Genomic DNA, 19401 nt, shown 5'->3' on the forward strand with positions numbered 1-19401 from the left:
CCCACTTCCTACGAACAAAGCAAAAGTCATCCAATTCACAATGTTCGCTCTTCGACTCGCCAGACCTGCTTCGTCTCTCCTCAGAAATGCTGTTGCTCCCAGAGCCAGCGCTATGAGATTTTCAGGTGTAAGGTTCATTTCCAGTGAGTTGAAGCTCTCACTCATGTCGCGTTTCTACCCGATTTATGCTAGGCGCTTGGATTTGAGCTGATACATATTCATTGTGATATCGCAGCCCGATACACCACAGACCACGAATGGGTCTCATTCGACTCAAACTCCAATGTCGGTACTGTCGGAATCACAGATTACGCTCAGAAGGCGTTGGGAGATGTAGTGTTTGTTGAGTTGCCTGGCCAGGGAGCGGAGGTCGCTCAGGGAGGTGAGTCATGTTCTTGATCACACCATCGAAGCGAGGATGAAGGGGAAACAAGGTCGGTCATGTATGATTGGGCGATTGGGGAGTCGGTGATAGAGGGACGAAAGACGGGTTCAGATAATATTTTGAGTTGGGATTGGTCGAGATCTGGGCATATGGTGGTGGTGCAAAAGCTATCTTGTAGATAGCAAACCTGCATCGTCAGGGAGAATCTCATGCTCATACTTGTACCCTTCCCTCCCAGACTCAATCGGTGCCGTCGAATCCGTCAAGGCCGCCTCGGACATCTACGCGCCTGTATCAGGTGTCATTGAAGAGATCAACGAGACCCTGGCTGATCAACCGGGTTTGTTGAACAAGGCTCCAGAGGGCAATGGTGAGTCTGCGTGCATTGTTCTTACAACATTGTCATCCCACATACCTATACCCTTTGTACCCCCTCACATAATCACCTTATGGCCATCCTACTCTATCGAAGCTCCTTACTGATCTGATAAATTTTGTACCATACGACAGGATGGCTCGCCAAGATCAAGCTCTCCGACCCAGCCGAATTCGAAGCTCTGTTGAATGCTGAAGCGTACAAGGCTCATTGTGAAGGTCAATAAATTGTTAAAAGAAATTGTGCAATCTTGGGTAAATACAGAAAACAAACAATGTGATCATTATGTCTGGGGCATGCAGAGCAAGCTTTGCGTTGAACAACCACGATAAATCTGATGCGAGAACAGATGATACCGCTCTACATTCTACTGACCGATCCGTCATATTTATGCAAGAGGCACCACCACAATCTTACATATCTTTCTACTACCTCCACGTTGTGTGTATTGATGACATCTCACTCGAATCCAGTGAATAATCTCGATATTTTCTGATACAATACCATTACCGATACCACTGCTGAGACCATGATGACGAGTAGAATGGTGTTGATCAATATACGCAAGATTGATAAGAGTATATCATCAATGGGATAATCATCTTTAGCTGGTATCTGTGTATTCCGTTCGTACTTTTGGTCGGATGAGGGTGGAGGGTATGAGGGTTTGGAGACTGTCATGATTCTTGTCAACAGGTGAGTTTTTGCATTTTGAGTGAAATATCTAGAGATGTACAGTATGTACTCACTGTCAGCCATTGAACCTTTGCGCATATCGTTCTGAGATTTGAGTCATTGATGAAATCAAAGATAGTTTAGCTCCCGTTCCTCCCGTCCCGTAACTCTCACAAGTATACAACAATGACTCGACACGATGCGCGCAAACGATCGCTTACAAAGCATATCTTTTGTCTTGACCCCTCCTTTGTCCAGTAAGACATCAAGGAAAAACACTTCAAGGCGACAAGGCTTTCTCAAAAGAGGACGATGAGAGTGAGGCCACACAGGCACAAAGGTCAACTCTCTTTTTATCGATGTGATATTCCTGTGGCGAGATGAAGTCATGATCAGACCGTACTTTCCGCTCGGTCAGACTTATAATCAGCACGATAACTACTGTATTTGTACAGCATCCACCTCTCCACTTTATGCCTACGCTCTTCAGCGTACTATCCATCCACCCGCAAGGTCTCCTAGGAGTATTATACTTGTACCAGAACTGTTGTCGACTACAGATACACATACAGTACAACATGTCCTCTATAGATGGATCCCCTCCAAAAGGTGAGTACGAACATGTCTAGTACTCGAGTTACAGTGGGACGACTGGTTGACTGTACTCACCCGCTCTTCATGGAACACGGGGGGACAGCCTAAAGCTGATCCCTATGGGATGGGGCAATATGGTTCATGCAAGACCTGTCGACAGGTGAGTCAGTCAGATAATGATGAAGTGCTGTACAGCTGAGAGGTATCATACTCAGCTGAAAGGATTGTCGTCAGATAGGTGATCCTGTGCAACCCTTGAACAGAAACAGGGATACAAATGATATTCAGCCTCCTCCTGGACTTGAAGGATTACGTGGGACTTATAATCGGGACCATCAAGGTAGGTACGGGTCAGCATTAATATTCACCAGGTTGGATGGGACACTAATGCAATACAATGTTTAACTTAGGGTTTTATTCTAGTGAATCGGTATTTCGGGCAGACCGGTCATTGGAGGAAAGTCACCCTTCCGAGACTAATACCCAGATCGATGTCGAGACTTGTTCTAACGACGGACCAACAAGACTGAAAGACAGTGCTGAACAAGATACTGATACAGCTATCTCAGAACGGGTTGATCATGAACCCCCTCTGCAAGACCAAGGCGATAAGAGCAAATCACCGGTATTTGTAGGCTGGAATGACGATACCATGAAAGTCAATTCAAGATCTGAATTGAGAACCATTGAACCTCGATCGGGATCATTGCAACCTCTGAGAACAAGTTGGGCCTCCACCTTAAACCCCAATTCTACTCATCATACCCCGTCAGGTCTTGGATCTCGTAACCTTACTGTATTCAGACCTTCAAGTCGTTCTCCTTCATACGGGAAGAGGAGAAAGACCAATCTGGGCTCACAGGCGGGGAGAAATCTCACAAGCGATACGTCCCGGCCGCACAAGAAGATGGTAAAGGATGGCTAGGCACATACAATACTCGTACTGAGAGATCATTCGTTCTTGCATCACCGGGTGAAGGACGTTCTACCAGGAGTGAGAGAGAGATTCTTGCTGAAGAGCTTGAATGGCAGAGACGCATCTTGGAGAGATATAAGAGCACGCGCGGAAAGAGACCTAATCAACAAGGAGGATCAAAGCGTTGGACGCCGCTGTGAATTATCTCATGAGATATAAGACACCCTTATGTGGATACGCTGTCATTGTTACAGTACTTCTCAGCTTGTAAACGTGGCACTAAGTGTAGCTGCTAGTTCTTAGAAGCAAGTGCAGTGTCGAATGACGCAAAAGATCATGTACGATTTCTCTTGCTGCGATTCCCCTACATCAGGACCTGTTGCTCGTCATGCTTTATCATCTATCATCCCGACACCAAAGTATGGTCCAGGTATACCTTCTTTGTCCTAAAATCAGGAAATGCAAAAAGGGCAACGATGGATTCTCGAAAGATTTCAAACTCCTAGGGTGTCCCGCATCCCACGACTCAAAATGATAGAGTCAAGACCAAGGAGGACATCTGAGCATCTTGCTATCCCTACTACAGCACGCCAAGATAAGTCCGATGAAAGGGTACTTGTCTCGTAAGCTATGTCAAAGGTGATATGTCTCTCATAGCGCCCAGGTGTGAAACGCTCGACCTCCTTTGATAGAAAGACCCTAGCGAGACAGAGAGAAGGCTTTCAAATGAGGTCACAGTCCCTCCTTTCGAGGACAAGAAGAATGGAGCCTGAACTGCTGCACTGCTCTGCTTGTTACTCAGGATGCTGTATATCAACGTGTTCAAGCCCCGAGGTCTGGATGTCACATTATATTAAGCCTCAGTTGTATCTATTCGTACTTCACTTTTCTCAATCTTTCGCTATCATACAACGATCTTTGAAGAAGAAGCGATTTAACATGGCTTCCGGAGATCAATTTAGTGACTTCCACAAACTCCGTACGGGGTATCAGGCTCTTGTAAACTTTTCTCGTGGATCCGAGGAATTTGGTACATCAATGTCACCTAGCGGCAATCGAGTCTGCGCACGATTGCCCAACTGTAAGTGTTCGATCATTACACCTATCCTACGCACACACAAACAATGGGCGAGCTGTAGCGTTCAAATCATGCTGATGTTGATGTCTGGTCTGACCAGATGGGTCGAACCTGGAGGTAGGAAGCCAAAGGGGCATTCCCCCTTTTGAGCCCCTACAAACACCGTTTGGCAGCCGAAACATTACCGGGTCTGGTGCACCTACTGGCTTTATCAGACGGATTGAGGGTACAGATCCTGACTTTGAGGCCGACCACAGAAGGTTTCGCGACGGTGAGCTGAGATATCTGCCGATGTTATCTGAGCCTGTGCTGATACCTGCTTTTCCGCATTGACTTCAATCCTACTTGACCGTATAACGGCAGAGTTCATGAGAAATCTGCAAGCTCCTCAACCCTTGCAAGGACCTAACAATTCGACTAATCCGTTTACCGATCGTGAATATGCACCCCCCATGTCAACTGACGGCACGATGCCAGGTAACTCGAGGGGCATGCCGCCCCCTGGACTCTCCCCGCCACCTACCGATTCCGCCAATCCGTATTCATCGGCTTATGGTGAACAACATGATCTCACCAGAGAATATACAAAGGCCATCTATGGCACTGACAAGACAGGCTTTCGATCAGGTGACTGCTTCTTTTCGTCTCTGTCTAACTCACTAAAGCTGATGCCGATACCTGCGCTCCCCATGATTTGTGTCGTGTATGTCAATGGGATTACAGCAGCCGGCACTTACGCTTCCGGACTACCGCTGTGGCATTACGGTCCTTCAGCTTATGCCTGTTCAGGGGATCTCACATCTCGTCCTGAACTGAAATTGTCATCCAGACCCGACCATAACGATACATCTGACGAGGAGGGGCCAGGCAATGACGATGCAGCTTCCGGGGACGAGACTGAATCTGCTGTTCGAGAAGCAGAAGACAACGCGTTTTATAGGCCTGATAATGTGTATTCAGACCGATCTGTGGAATCGAATGGCTTATCGGACTCTGCGGAAATGCAAAGGCAGACCGACGTACCCGAAGGTGATAAGAAAAGTCGTAACTCCAGAAGAAAGAGCAACACGAGAGCACGTGGTCAAGCAAGATCTAACACAAGCGAAAATGACCCATATGAAGGACTCATCTCTCGACGACAAGTCTTGGCGACCACTGTTTCTGCCAGCATCCCAGCCCCTTACAGACGACTAAACGCTCAACCCGAGTCTCAAAACCTGAGCAAGAAAGCTCACAGATCTGCGCTTTTATTAACGGCACCAAAGTGGAACCATAAAGGTTGATTTTTCGTTTCTGCTTCATATCTTAGTATTTTTGGGTGTTCACGAATGGTCGACGAGAGGAGACTTTTGGGAACCTGAGTGGGCTAAAATGTCGATGAAGATTCGATCTTGCATTTCCCTCATCGCCATACAGCTTGAATTGGGGTAAATATTGTGCATCTGGTGAGACTCCAGCGCTGCATATGTCATTCGTTCGATGCAAGTGATATTGAGATATTGAAAGATCCAGGAAAATATGGGTCTGCTGAGTTTTGACTGGGCGGGGGTCAATTTGTTTCTGAGCGTCATCATTATCCGAGAGTGACATGATATCTCTGCTCTTGACAGGACCACAAGAGTTGTGTGTCACGTAAGTAGACGAGCTGCATTGATGAAACGCCTACATGAATCAACGAGAATGGCTAAGGCTTCATGTTATCCCTTTCCGTACGTCCGTATATCCGGCCGAACCCACTTGACACTCGGACTCGGACCGCGTTTCAAAGGAGACATGACATTGCCACGTGCCACTTTAATTACGACTCAAAATACGAGTAACATCCTCCCACTCCCTTCAACATTGAACCAGATAAGATACATCCTAAACAATTCACTCCTCATCAATCTCATAGTATCATTAGTCACACCAAAAGCAGTGATATCTGTCCCCCCGAACACAATGTCAAGAATCGCTCCCGCTCCCTTACGCTCGTTAACCCGTTTGAGCACCCGTCAACTCACCAACAGGAATGTTATCACACGACCTCTTCTTGTATCCCAGACTCAGACTAGGGGCTACAAGAGGACCCCTCAACCTATGAGGGACGTTATGACTGGTGAGATTATTCAGTTGCCAGATCTTGATGTGAGTGTTGTCTTGTCTATGAGATATCGTGGTGTCTCCCGTCCACTTGCAGAAACATTCTCTCACGCTGTTGTTGTCAACCTTGTTCAAAAGGGCTTGATCTTGTTCTCATATGATTAGAGCAGTTAGCTGATATAATGAGGCCTTGGGATTGTCATAGCCATCATTACTCAAAATCACCAAGACCACCACTCCCAAAAAACCATTACCTCCTTCCAAATTGGTATTTGGTAAAACATTCACAGATCACATGTTGACTGTTAATTGGAACTCTGCGAATGGATGGGGTACACCGGAGATCAGACCTTGTGAGTATAAATCGGGACACCCACCATATGTCCACATAATGAGCCAGATTGGCTGACCGACCGGGGTGTATGCCAGACGCTCCATTGGAATTGGATCCTTCGTCTACTGTGTTTCATTATGCATTTACATTGTAAGTTATTATCACTTAATCTTCCGGAACCTATGACGGTCGTTCTATTTCATCTGTATCATGAATCACTTCGCTGATACCTCAAACCTACCAGGTTCGAAGGTATGAAAGCGTACCGACAAGAGGACGGGACCGTCCGATTGTTCAGACCAGACATGAACATGGCAAGGATGAACCGAGTGAGTCTACTTGTCCCTGCTTTAGCTCTACGGTAATCAGATTAGTTAGCAAGAAGAGCTGATAGACAATCTTACTACTCGAACAGAGCGCAGCCAGAATCGCTCTTCCCGTAAGTCAGCTGTTGTATTTTGAGGGAAAGCTCGAAGCTGACAATAGGCTAAATTGTGAACAGCAATTCGACGGAGAAGCTTTGACAGAACTGATCAAGAAGCTCGTCGTGCTGGACTCTGAGTGGATCCCCAAGGAACCTGGATACTCCCTCTACATTCGTAAGTCTGTCACGGTGAACCCAGCTATCTGTTTTGTACTTCGACAGAACAGCTGACATGTGATTACGACTACAGGTCCCACATTGATAGGAACCCAAAACGCTTTGGGTGTCGGACCAAGTTCGGACGCCATGTTATTCGTCATCTGTTCACCTGTGAGCGTCAGACATCCTTGACGGACATTCTCCCATTCACTATGCTAATACTATGCACTCAGGTCGGCCCATACTACGCCTCAGGCTTTAAGCCCGTCCAGTTGTTGGCTACTACCAAATTCGTTAGGGCCGCTCCGGGCGGCACGGGTGGATACAAACTTGGTGCCAAGTGGGTATCATACATCATCAATAGACACCGCTATTTGTGAATCTTACTAACCGGTCAAAATTTGAAGCTACGCCCCCGGTGTCGTGCCCCAAGCTGAAGCTGCCAAGGAAGGATACAGTCAGAATCTGTGGTTATTGGGTAAAGAACACGCTTTGACCGAGGTGAGTCCTGGCCGGGTCCTTTCGAATGGTAGTGCTTTAGTTGACACCTTTATGTTTGATCTGCAGGTCGGTACGATGAACTTGTTCGTCGCTTTCAAGAAACCTGATGGAAGTGAGTGCCTTACCAAGCGTTTTCGTACAATTATCCCGCATGGACTGATCCTCATCAAATCTCAGCTGTCGAACTCGTTACCCCACCATTGGACGATGTAGTCTTACCAGGAGTAACCAGAGATTCGTAAGTATCATAATTTCTCGTCATTGTCACCTGCCTACCTGCCTCCCCCTCCCGTTCAAGCCTATATCCTCATACCCTCGTCTCTCGCGGAACAACACCAACGCTGACCTATCCTACAGTGCTCTCGCATTAGCTCGAGCCCACGCCAAAGGCGACAAGATCCCCGGACTCCCCGAGAACCTTGTCGTGTCAGAACGTAAACTCGTGATGGCCGATCTGGTAGAGGCGGAAAAGAACGGTACATTGGTTGAAGTTTTCGGTACAGGTACAGCAGCGATCGTCTCGGCCGTTGACAAGTGAGTCATAGCTCAGGCATCACAGCTCACACATGTGGTATTCGAGTGAAAGACACGTCTAATGATACTGACACTGACATTGTTGCTTGTCTTGATAGGATCGGATACGAGGGAAGGGATATTGAGATACCCACTGGACCGGAAGGGCTCGGGGCGATCGCAAAGGGATTATTGGATAGGATCTTGGCTATCCAAGTTGGGGAGATCGAACATCCTTGGTCTGTCATTGCTAATCCTGTCAAGTCTGTATAAAGCAAGATAGATCTGAGAGATCAAAGATTACCTTTGCTGCTATCATTTTTCGGATTTTGGGAATCAAGTATTGGGACGTCGAGAGGGACTATCATTGGTTCATCGAAGATGAAGGTGAAGTTGTAGATAAAGTATATAGTTCACATGCATGGGTATATATGATATATCTATTTACGTCGCAACGAGCAGCATGTGATTCGGAAACTCTTCCTCGTATAACCTATCTACAACAACGAATGATGTACGAAATCGAAAGCAGATATAATTGAGTTTAGAAAGCGAAATGATATGGTTATGAGTACAGGAAGAAGATTAGCTGAAAATGTGGAATTGGTATACTAGTAGATCTTATGGTATTGTACTGGACTCTCTCATGACGTTCAAAGTGACCTAACAACTCTCAATGTACTTCTTTCCTTCCTTGATCATCACTTCCCTGAAGTGTCTCTTCAGCTTAGTGGTAGTGAAGCCCCCGACTTCCTCCTCGATAGCACTCCAATCGATCTTCTCATGGTTCTTACTCACCACCTCCCAGATCCTACCCCTCAAATTCTTATCCATCGACCCTTTTCCCTTTTCAGGTGATTTGCCTTCGAAGTGTCGTTGAAGGTCGGGACCAAGTACCTCTTTCCAGTGTCTTGAGATCTTCGAAGAGTTGAAGGTTGGAGTGGCAATTGACGTGAATGAGAGTGTTTTGAGGTATCCTGGAGTGAGCATAGCAGAGATGATTGCGGCTCGTACGGCTGGTGAGATCTTGGTAGCTGAAGAGGTCCTTTTAGGTGATGGACAAGGAGTGGAGGGTGAGGAGACCTCTTTTCGCGTAGGCGGAGTTAGGGGTGTCTGTGAAAAGCCAAGGTTTGAGCTCATCAAGTCTGCATATCGAGCTATACGTCACAAGTGACGCCACTTACAGGATAAGCGACAATGTCTCTATGATTCCCTTCTGCCTTCTCTTTGAGTTCAACATCGGAAAACTATGAGAGTACCAGGATGAGCAACAATGCCCCCCAAAAACTGATTATTCACAATCGCTCACCTCTGCCTCTGATGTTTGGTCAACGTCCATCTCATCATTGTCTGTTTCTTCTTTCTTCTCCGCCTTATTGCTCTTAGTGTATTTGCTTCTCTTCGACTGTTGAGAATGATGCAATGTCAGCTTCTACTCCCTCTGATCGTATCATGCAAGGCAAGAGATTAATAACTGACCTCACTAGAATTTACTGAATCTTGAGATTGGGTTTTCTCCGATTTTGTCTCTTGGGAGTTCTTTCGTCCGGATTTGGCAGGGGTCTTGGTAGGTTTCACTTGGCTCTCTTGCTCCTGTTGAACAACATCATCAGCGATTGGCTTTGCGCGATTACACAGGAAAACTCACCTTGAGCGCTTCGACTTCATCGTCAGAGTTCTTGGTTGCCACGTTAAATCCATCTGCTTTGTCTTCCTCCATATCCACATCGGGTGTTTCTTCCTTGGATTTGTCAGACTTGACTGTCTTTCTCTTCTTGGTGTCCGGAGAAGGCTCAGACTTCTTGACGGATTTCCTGTTACCCTTGAAAGGGGACTTGACCTTTCGGGGAGATTCTTCGTTCTCATCGGTACCTTCACCCTCATTGTCAGAGGTGGTTCTAGCTCGCTTGATGATTTTAGGAGATCTCGTATCCGCATTCATTCGAGCGACGGCTGCTGACACTTCTTTCTCATCGGCTGAGTTCGCGTCGTCAACCTACAAGGCAGGTATCAGCAAGCTATCTGATTGCAAGAAAACTCAGGTTGCCATTCTTGGCAACCTTAACTTACCATTCTCTCAGACTCTGCTTTCTCTTCATCCTCATCTTCACCAATATCCTCTTTCTCCGTGCCATTACCTTTCTTGACTTTGTTGACTTTCGGATTGATTTTCTTGATTGCAGTTTTGGCAGCAGATTTCCCTTTAACAGGTCGTTTCTCTTCTATATCCTCCACCTCCTTCACTTGATGTTTGGCATTCTTCTTAGCCTTAGCGGGATCTTCCTCTTCATCATCACCCTTCTCTTCATCATCTACTTTCCCACCTTTACCTCTAATGGCCTTCTTGGCAGGTTTCTCTTCTTGACCTGTGACCTTGTCCTCCTTATCTTTGGCTGACTTTTTCGCGGCGACAATGGCAGGTTTCTTAGCCGCTGCAGTGCTTGAAGGAACAGTGAAGGACGAAGAAGAGGAAGGTGCGATACTTGAACTCTTAGGTAAGAGTGGCGTAAACTTGCTGTTACCTTTCTTCGCAAAAGTATTTGTGGGTTTGACTCCAGAAGTAGCAGAACAACCTGAAGCCGGTGCCAGGTAGATCTTGTTCCTGGCAGATTTGGGTGTTGGAAGCTTGATATCGATAGCTTTGGCAGCAGCGGGTTTCAAGAGAGGAGGTTTAGCTCTTGAAGCTGCTTTTGGTTTGGCGGTGGCCGAGGTGGGCTTTTTAGTGGGTTTGAGAGGTTCCTCGGTATCGGTTGGGACGTCCCCATCTTCGGTCTAAATCGAAATCACGTCAGCTGAACTTTGCTTCTGGAAAGTGAGGGATTTGAAGCTGACCTCGTCCTTTTCAGCATCAGACTCATGTTCATCCTCGGAAGGTCCGGGTGATTTGACTTTCTTGCCTAGCTTCATGGGCTATACAGAGATTCAGATTTTGCCATTGTGAATTGAAGTCGATCAATGTGACTTACAGCTGGTTTTTTAGCGGGGACGGCCTTCTTCGGTTCAGCCTTCTTTACCGATAACTAAGCGTGATCTCATCAGCTCATTACTTGTGATCCGACAGAACGTCATACCCAGCTGACAAAGTGACATACCTTCTTATCTTCCATCTCTTCATCTGACTCATCTTCCTCATCATCTTTCTTCCCGTCTCCTTCCTCTCTAGACTTAGGTTCAGACTCAACCTCTGAATCCAGATCCACCACTTTCCCACTCTTCTTTCCGAAAGATGGTTTAAGCTCAATCTTTTTAACCTCTTTCTTGACTTCTTTGGGCTCTTTACCATTCTTGCCTCTGTGGATTGAAGTGGTAGTTGAAGAGGGAGGTGCAGCTTTGCCTTTGGCCATGACTTTGGCTTTGGTGGCGGTAGATGTGGATTCCTTCTTGGAGGGAGAGGATTTTCTCAATTTCTGGCAGTACAAATGATATAACGTCAGCTCATGATTTAGCCAATCGACAGCACCAATTGAAAAAAATATACATAGTGAGAAGAGTAATTTCACACCCACCTTACTGACCTCTTCCTCATTCTCATCACCTCCATCTCCCGCATCACTCCCCTCGTCCATGACATCGTTGTCCTCCTCATCCTCGGACTCTCCCCTAATCTCACCACCATACTCTCCTTCCCCATCATCTCCGTTATTGACAACGCTCTCATCCTCCCCTTCATCGTCTGATCCATATAGCTGATCAGATGAGGTGTAGTTACCGTACACCGGAGCGGGTTTACGTTCTCGAGTGGGTCGGGGCATGTTCTTCTTAGGGGTGGAGTAATCTCACATCAGCCTTTTTCTTCGCGTGAGTAGCTGAATGATAATTGCCAGGGAAGACGGGAGAGGAAACTGGGGAGGACAGTGACTTACGATGTGAGATGATATGTTTTAAGGGAATATGGTTGTTGGTTGATGAGGAAGAAGGAAGAAGGGAGAAGGAAGATGAAGAAGGAAAGAAAAGGAAGGGTGCAGTGTGTTATATTCCACTTTTCACCTTGAGAGAGGTGATGAGCTACTTCTGCTCTGTATATCACTGTACAGTCAGTTGACGTCAACTCCTCATCAATTCGTATCAGCCATCCTACGCACAGACCATCTAATCTCATGTTCAACATGTCCTTTGAAAGTAAGACAGCCGAATCGAGCAATTAATTCACAGTACTCGACTCTACTGTCAGTATTCATAAGTAGTACCATCAGCAAGCATCAGCAAGCATCACTGGAAGCATCCAAACAACATTGCCACTAGCAGTATCAGTAGTATGAGTGAGTGTATAACCTGAACAAAACGATCCATGACAACCTATATATACTCTTGACTATCCCGATCTATACAACCAACTCATATCTCTATCACGCCACTTTCCTACCCTGCACCCACATCCCCTTCCTATTCCTCTCATCACCAACACACCACCACCTCTCGAGGTTCTCGGTCCAACTATCATCATCCAGCTTGGTATCAGATGTCAGGTCAAACAAGTCTAATGCACCTGTACCTGTCGGTGTATCTTTGTTGGCCAGTTCGACTTTGAGATGAAGCGCAAGCAAGTCAGCAATCTTCATCGTAATTTCAAATTAACAATTTGACTCAAATGGAAAAGAGAACTATCCATCTTCCCAAATATGAGAAGAGAAGGAACATTCTCGATCTCATTGACTCGAGGAAAGTGTTATAAGATCAAACCCCACTCACTCAATTGCGCATCAAACTCCATCCCCACTTCAAAGCACCCACCCAACCCCATGCCCTTCTTACCACCCCTCGTAGCAAGATACAAACTCTCCTTCCAATCCACCTTCAAATGATTACCTGCTCCCTCTTTATGAGCGGATTCAGCAAAACTACAATTCATAGATTCGCATCTTGCTCCTTCTCGCATTCGGGAGATGATAACTGCCTGACGCATCTGCGTTTGGATCGAGGGGGAATAACCTCCGGCGATATCTGTTCCTAGGCCTACGGAGAGGGAGTTGTCGATTGCTCTGAGAGTGGGACATAGATGATTAGCTCCATGCTTTGGATCATATGTCTGCCTTGCGTGGGTGATATATCAGGGGATGACGGAGGTGATGGAAGACAAACAATATGTGCAAGCAGGATTGCTTTAGAAGCACTCACTCTCGTAAGGGGAACTGCTTCTCTGACAAATAAGCATTCGACCTAGCATCAAACCAAGCCATTAGCTCCAATGATTCGACGATCAGAGACAATTCAAACATGAACATACAAAGGACAATGGGCCATTGTGACCTGTCGATCTTTGACCAGCGGAATCATCTCCTCGTCCAGGTAAGTGACATGAGCTTGCAAGGTTTTAGGTCCTAAGAAGCCGAGCTGTGGGTGATCAAGCATGTCAGCATGAACCATGATCATTGCCAATCATTTTCCTTATCAAGGTGCTATCAAAGCCATCCCAAGTGTAGATCCTTGACATTCAAGCCTCTATCTCCCTCACAGATCCTCTGAACGACAACCCTTCTTCTGCCAATAATCGACCGAATCGAGTATCCTCCAGCATACCCTCCCAGCATAACCACCAACCCCGCATCGCATCTCAAATCACTAATCTAAACGAGCTAAACCCACCTCATCCCAATACTCATGATCCCTCTTCCCCCTCTTCATAACCATATCCATCTGATCCCTCCCCTCGCACATATGACTCTGTATCCGTACGTCCCGTTGTTTTGCCAGCTTCTGTAATCCCACAAGTAGCTCGTCCGAGCAGACAGGGATGAACCGAGGAGTGATTATAGGTTGAACTAGTCTTTCGTGTGAGGGGTAGGTAGAGAGGTACGATTCGAGGGAGTCCAGGAATTGGGCGATAGATTGGAGAGAAGATGATGCAGAGGATTCGCCGTATGTTGGGCGCTACGTTGAAATCAAGATATCAGCCATGATCTACTGTACAGACATCCGGGCTTTTCATTGAAAATGAGAGTGGGTATAAGTGGTATTGAGAGGATAGACTAGATAACTCACAGGAGACTGGTCCATCGATAATTTACCTATGAACCCTCTCAATCCCAATTCCTGCATCTTCTTGGCCAGTATCAAGCTGCAAGAGCAATGTCAGCGGGTCAGCGCGGGTGCATCTGGACAAGCAAGTAAAATCGGAGGACCAATAGCTCAGCCAAGCTGAGACCAACATCTCCACATGGCCTATTCAAAGAAGAAAGGCAAACACAACCCACTTCGACTCCACCCCAATACTCCCAAAGAAACTCACACACCCCGTCCCATTATCCAACAACCTCCTAACCAACCTCTCATAAACCCTCTCGGCCAATTCCCTTGACCCATCGATCCGTTCCTCTGCTTTGTAGGCGTATCGTTCGAGCCACTCCAGTAAGGGGAGGTCAAGTCCAGTACCGTTGAAGAGGTATTGCGGGGCGTGCAGGTGCAGGTCCGTAAATGAGGGGAGGAAGAAAGAGTGTGGGGGTATTTCAGTGGGGATGGTTGAGGTGGGGAGGGAGGAAAGAAGGAGTTGAGAGGAGTCGGAGTGGAGGGGAGCGAGGTGGGAGATGTATCCCTCTGGGGAGATGGCTATGCCGTTGAGATGGCTATTAACATTGTTCGTGGGGTTGTATATTGATGTGACAGGGGGTAGAGCGATGGAAAGAGGATAGAGGAAAGAGGACTCACCCAGCAAATGATCACTTCGGATCCTCAATTCTCCAGCAGAGGGGGTATCTATAAAAGTACCGACGAATAGCTGGGTCATGGTGAAATGGCAATATCAACTGTGGTTGTGCGAATCTAGGTAAGGACTATGATGGGTTCAATCTAAATTGATGTGGGTGATAGACGACGGTAGGATGTCTAGTGAGTGATGAACGGGTCACATCAAAGAAGAAGAAGAAGGAGAAAAAGTGAAGGAAAGATTATTACCTTGCCTCTACCTTCTTATATGTGTCTCATATCAAAGGAGATACGGTGATGTCGCACATACAGCACATGATAGAGCACAGTTAGATAACCTACTCTACTCATACGCACTGATAAGGAAACCACACGAGGTCAAATCATCCGATCTAACCGGATATCACAACTGCTCACTTCCAGCGGAAACAAGGACATTACCGGTACACCGAATCACCATCCTCATGCGATGCAGTCTACTCTCGGGCCTCGATATAAGCCGAAGTGAGCTTTGATATATCTTATTCATGTCGTTGTGTCTCTGTTCACATTGATGGTATATAAGAATCTATATTACAGTGAATGAACAGAAAAAGAATATATGTATCATCGTCACCTTTGGTCATACTCGTATCACCTTACACATCCCATATGCTGTGACGAATAGCACCCCGAGAACTCTTCAACTCGTTCCAAAAGGTATCGCTTATGCCAGATAATTACTACACACAAACAATGAGCACACTCCAAAGCAGGATGATTCGGAACTCACTAAGTGTTATTCGACTCGGCAGACCTCTCCAAGTACTCCTTATCGATCAAATAATCTATCGCTTTCTTAATCTCCGGGATCTTAGGTGTGAATTTGGACTATACCACACAACAATCTTATCAGCAACCGTCCTTCCTCCTGAAGCAGCTTCAACTTTGACCCGACCAAAACCAAACTCACAGATATTTGAGCCGTAACTTCTTGTATCAAGGCTTGATGTTGCATGGTCTAATACATTATGCAACTCGTCAGCTTCAAGAGCTATACCCGATGGAAAGGGACCGGATGAAAAAGATAGCTCCAAACTCACCTTCCTGCCCTTCATCAACCTCACGATCGTAGCTTGATAGATGAATTTACGATCCTCATCAACAGCCTGTAACACTTCTTTGGCTTCTTGCTTTTGCTCAGATTTGACAGCTTGGTTGAGCTGGACTCGAATCTATGTACAGCGTAACGATCGTATTTCAGCTGACTGACCAGAAACTCCCACGGATAATGCAGGTGGCGATCCTAATGCAATTCAGATGGCGGAAAGCACAACTAACCTTCTTAGATTTAAAGTCTAAAGAATCCCATAGAGTCAGCTTCACTTTTCCTAACAAGTTTGGATACCAGCTGACAATCCAACACCACTCACTCAAGTTCAAATCATAGTTCTCGCCCTCCTGCAATAATACCTTCGCCTTCACCAACAAAGCCAATTGAGGTTTCAAAATTCCCTCAGCGATCTTGGTTCCAGTGAGGATCTCATTATAGCTCAGACTGTCATTCTCGTTGAACTGAGTCAAGATGGCCATCTGATAAGAGGAGGTCATGAAGATGTATTTCTGAGGAAGGTAAGTAGTTCTAAGTTCGTTCTTGGAGACGTGCCATAACCATGTGAGTTTTCGACCTCTGCGTGTGCGTGGAAAGGAGGGAATTCAGCATATGTCTCTTCCTCATGCAGATTTGACACTGGGGATGAAGGTCAAGATGGAAGGATGATGGATGAGTCAATCCAATGCTCACTGATGAACCTCGTTATGGAACGCAGTAAATCTATCAAAAGTAGATCTGATCTCTCGAGGGATATTGAAATCAGTCTGCTGAGGCGCTAAAGGCCAGAAGTTGGTACCGAGCACGAGAGGTGAGAAATCGACTATATCAAATAACGACAGACCATTCCGTCAGCTACGTTCATCTGGTACCGAGCCACGAGCTAGCTTACTATCAATGCTGACTCCCTGTGTCCTCTCCTTATCTTTGAACCTCTCGCTAAGATCTTTCGACAAGTTGACATCTATGCGAGGAAATCCAATTCAATCATCAGCTATATCCTGCGGTCTTCAGACGATATATAGCTGATCATATCACTCACCCGTAAACATCCTCGACAACTTATTGGTATAATCAAACCCAGAAACCTCCTTCAACTTTGTGATCATACTACTCTCACTATCATCCGAAGCAGATAACGATCCAACCAATCGTTGAGCGAGTTTCTTCTGGTAGAATTTCTGGAACACGTCTTTATCGTCGATGAACTTGAAGATAATCATCTGAACAAGTATCAAACAATATAAGCTGAATTCCTCGACACGTCCAAAGCTACACCTTACCGTTTGATTGAGAGCAGCTTCCAACGACTCGGCATCCAAATCTTTGTTACTCTTTCTCAAAAGTTGATCACAATAACTAGCGAGAAGTTCAGGTGATCGAGTCGAAGTGGTAGCTGCGGCATTTTGATTACAGAAATCTCGACAGGCCTACATTCAGCAATGAGCTAATTTCTGAGAATCTCAAACGGTATGCGTCAGCTCACCTGATCCAACGATTTGTTGAATCCCATCTCCGCCCTGAAAGGTCCTTCGACCACTTCAGTATATTTTGAATGTACCTCCAGTAAAGCTTCGATGTATGCTTTGGGATCCTATATCGAAAATAACATGAGCTATAACCATGACATAAGCACACCTTTTCACAGCTCACCAAGGTCTCCGCCTTTCCAGTTTCGGTAGTAGCTCCAGGAGCAGGTAAGACTTTTTCTACAGCAGCTTGACCAGCTTTCTTCACGTGTTCGCCGAATTTTTCTCTTAAAGGATCAAGCCCGCCTACAATCCTCGATAAGAGACCATACATTCGCGAGAGATCTGAAGTAACTCTTTGTCAGCTATGCCAGATCAATACAGAGGTACGGCAGCTGACTCACCGTCCACCCTATCTGCATCCAAGAGGGACTGGAACTCGTTCCACATGATGTTGTTGTGTTCTGCAATCAACACATTCTCGCATTTCACCTTCAGCTAAGAGTACCAAAGAACAACGATTAGTGGGCTATTGATGACACTAAGGTGAGGAAGAAAGCTTACATCTGTTCTCGTACTATCATGCAAGTAAAGATTGACCCTATCCGCTTCCTCTTGTAATCTAGCCTCAGCCTTCTTCATATAATCAGAAACAGAGTTCGAGCCGACGAAAGCCGCTGATTCCGCACGATAGTAATGTTCGGTAGTGCTGAGGAAAGGAGTCTGGAAGTATTCTCGGTAGACATCAAGATTCTGTCGTTGAGCGTCGGCTTCGTCCAGACCAAGTGATACTGATCAAGCAAACGAAGTAAGCTTCCTGCTGAACGAAAGACAGTGGAGAGTAGCTTACCATAAGAATCGATAACCTTCTTCAACAGAGTAGAATCGATCACTTCCCCGTCTCGTTGCTGTTCGATCTGCCTCAAGACTGCTTGAGTGAGTCTACTCATTCCTGCTGAGGAGACGGTGAAGTGTCGGAAGAAGTTCTGTTTCCATGCTACGAGGGCGAGCTGTTATGAAGGAGATCAGCATGTACCACAGTTAGACGATAAACAGTGAGGAAACGGGTGGCAAAAAGCAAGACTATATTTCCAGTGAACCACAATAGTTGCAGGAACATAGAGAAGAGAAGAACAAGAGCCATAGAATGGAATAATGAGGGGAAATAGCAGACATATCGAGGAGAAAGGAAGATTCAATTCACTCACAGTATAAACGGTATAAACCTCTTTCCTCCCCTCATCCTTCTCTCTCTTCACCCAATGCTTGTTCAGGTAATTGAACAATTTGTTGACATATCTTGCTCCGGTGGTATATCTGTCCCACTGAGTGGCGTAGAACTTCAACAGCTCCAAGTCTGATAAGTTCTCAGAATCCTACATGAACAAGATCATGGTATCAGCTTCTGATCATAACCCCGACAATCAAAATCAAAATATCTCCAGCATGACAAACATGAACGACTTGACACATCTGATTAGTAAGCGAACAAGATGACTCACCACCCTCATCTTCTTACAATGCTCGCTCAACCAATTATGCAACGACCTATACAAGTCCGACCCCTGCAAGCTCGCTCCTCCACGATTAGCACTGAAGGGCTGTGAGGCCTTTCCAGGCTGGGTACAGAAATCGTATACCGCTGTAAAGAGCAGGATGTAGTACGAGTATGACATTCCCAGGTGCATTCTATACCCACGCAAACGCAAAGATCAGCGGTGAGTCTATAGGGGATGGGGGACATGAGGCCTGGGTGCGGAGGAGAAGGAGGAATGAGACCCACCTTGACATCATATGTTCTACGCCTACCTGGAGGAACGCCCAGGCTGTTTTGAGGTCAGCATCTCTACAAGGACGGACAGTATCAGCTATTGTCTCTCTCCTTAGCAGAGTATTCGGTATGGTATCTTTCCTTCCTGATCAACGTTACTATGCACGACCAGACAGCAGCGAAGGGTTGAGTCATCCGATCAGCTATCACTCGACACTCACTTGGGCGGCTTATCATCCTTTGTAGGTTCTACCCATGTTGATGAGCTGCTGGAAGAAGCTGCTGGGGGCATATCGTAGTGGTTTGACATGCAGTTGTGTATGAGTTGAGTCAATTAAGAAGAAGAAGGAAGGAGACAAGGAAGGTTTATAGATGTAGCAGTGCTTTCATATGTG

The 19401-nt window shown here is 46.2% G+C and overlaps 7 protein-coding genes across 7 annotated transcripts; 4 read left to right on the top strand and 3 right to left on the bottom strand.

Moving 5' to 3' along the window:
* Positions 1–40: 40 nt before the first annotated feature.
* I302_107076 (glycine cleavage system H protein) lies at positions 41–987 on the top strand (the record flags this gene model as incomplete). Its single annotated transcript, XM_019192273.1, has 4 exons — positions 41–143; positions 236–382; positions 624–755; positions 896–987. 4 exons carry the CDS (start codon positions 41–43, stop codon positions 985–987), a joined length of 474 nt encoding a protein of 157 aa, XP_019045270.1.
* A 1027-nt stretch (positions 988–2014) lies between these two features.
* I302_107077 (uncharacterized protein) lies at positions 2015–2955 on the top strand (the record flags this gene model as incomplete). The annotated part of the gene is made up of 3 exons (XM_065870399.1): positions 2015–2045; positions 2269–2370; positions 2441–2955. 3 exons carry the CDS (start codon positions 2015–2017, stop codon positions 2953–2955), a joined length of 648 nt encoding a protein of 215 aa, XP_065726471.1.
* A 930-nt stretch (positions 2956–3885) lies between these two features.
* On the top strand, positions 3886–5307 carry I302_107078 (uncharacterized protein; the record flags this gene model as incomplete). Its single annotated transcript, XM_019192271.1, has 3 exons — positions 3886–4027; positions 4125–4295; positions 4388–5307. The coding sequence occupies 3 exons, from the start codon at positions 3886–3888 to the stop codon at positions 5305–5307; spliced, it is 1233 nt and encodes a 410-aa protein (XP_019045268.1).
* Positions 5308–5965: 658 nt separating this feature from the next.
* I302_107079 (branched-chain amino acid aminotransferase) lies at positions 5966–8310 on the top strand (the record flags this gene model as incomplete). The annotated part of the gene is made up of 13 exons (XM_019192270.1): positions 5966–6151; positions 6312–6459; positions 6536–6590; positions 6685–6769; positions 6856–6879; positions 6943–7039; positions 7115–7194; positions 7257–7363; positions 7431–7524; positions 7591–7636; positions 7702–7762; positions 7882–8058; positions 8157–8310. 13 exons carry the CDS (start codon positions 5966–5968, stop codon positions 8308–8310), a joined length of 1314 nt encoding a protein of 437 aa, XP_019045267.1.
* Positions 8311–8700: 390 nt separating this feature from the next.
* On the bottom strand, positions 8701–11789 carry I302_107080 (uncharacterized protein; the record flags this gene model as incomplete). Its single annotated transcript, XM_019192269.1, has 10 exons — positions 8701–9150; positions 9222–9284; positions 9347–9442; positions 9517–9630; positions 9686–10033; positions 10108–10809; positions 10870–10947; positions 11004–11057; positions 11130–11444; positions 11544–11789. 10 exons carry the CDS (start codon positions 11787–11789, stop codon positions 8701–8703), a joined length of 2466 nt encoding a protein of 821 aa, XP_019045266.1.
* Positions 11790–12383: 594 nt separating this feature from the next.
* I302_107081 (uncharacterized protein) lies at positions 12384–14758 on the bottom strand (the record flags this gene model as incomplete). Its single annotated transcript, XM_019192268.1, has 8 exons — positions 12384–12559; positions 12727–13016; positions 13153–13194; positions 13262–13368; positions 13621–13905; positions 14017–14092; positions 14229–14580; positions 14680–14758. 8 exons carry the CDS (start codon positions 14756–14758, stop codon positions 12384–12386), a joined length of 1407 nt encoding a protein of 468 aa, XP_019045265.1.
* A 689-nt stretch (positions 14759–15447) lies between these two features.
* On the bottom strand, positions 15448–19298 carry I302_107082 (uncharacterized protein; the record flags this gene model as incomplete). The annotated part of the gene is made up of 18 exons (XM_019192267.2): positions 15448–15546; positions 15629–15676; positions 15759–15890; positions 15997–16013; positions 16089–16345; positions 16460–16589; positions 16659–16730; positions 16809–16989; positions 17050–17196; positions 17253–17360; positions 17420–17580; positions 17640–17733; positions 17800–18026; positions 18086–18245; positions 18444–18611; positions 18738–18924; positions 19019–19081; positions 19228–19298. The coding sequence occupies 18 exons, from the start codon at positions 19296–19298 to the stop codon at positions 15448–15450; spliced, it is 2322 nt and encodes a 773-aa protein (XP_019045264.2).
* Between the last annotated feature and the right edge of the window lie 103 nt (positions 19299–19401).

Source organism: Kwoniella bestiolae, chromosome 5 (assembly GCF_000512585.2).
Source record: "Kwoniella bestiolae CBS 10118 chromosome 5, complete sequence".
In the NCBI taxonomy this organism is placed as follows: domain Eukaryota; kingdom Fungi; phylum Basidiomycota; class Tremellomycetes; order Tremellales; family Cryptococcaceae; genus Kwoniella; species Kwoniella bestiolae.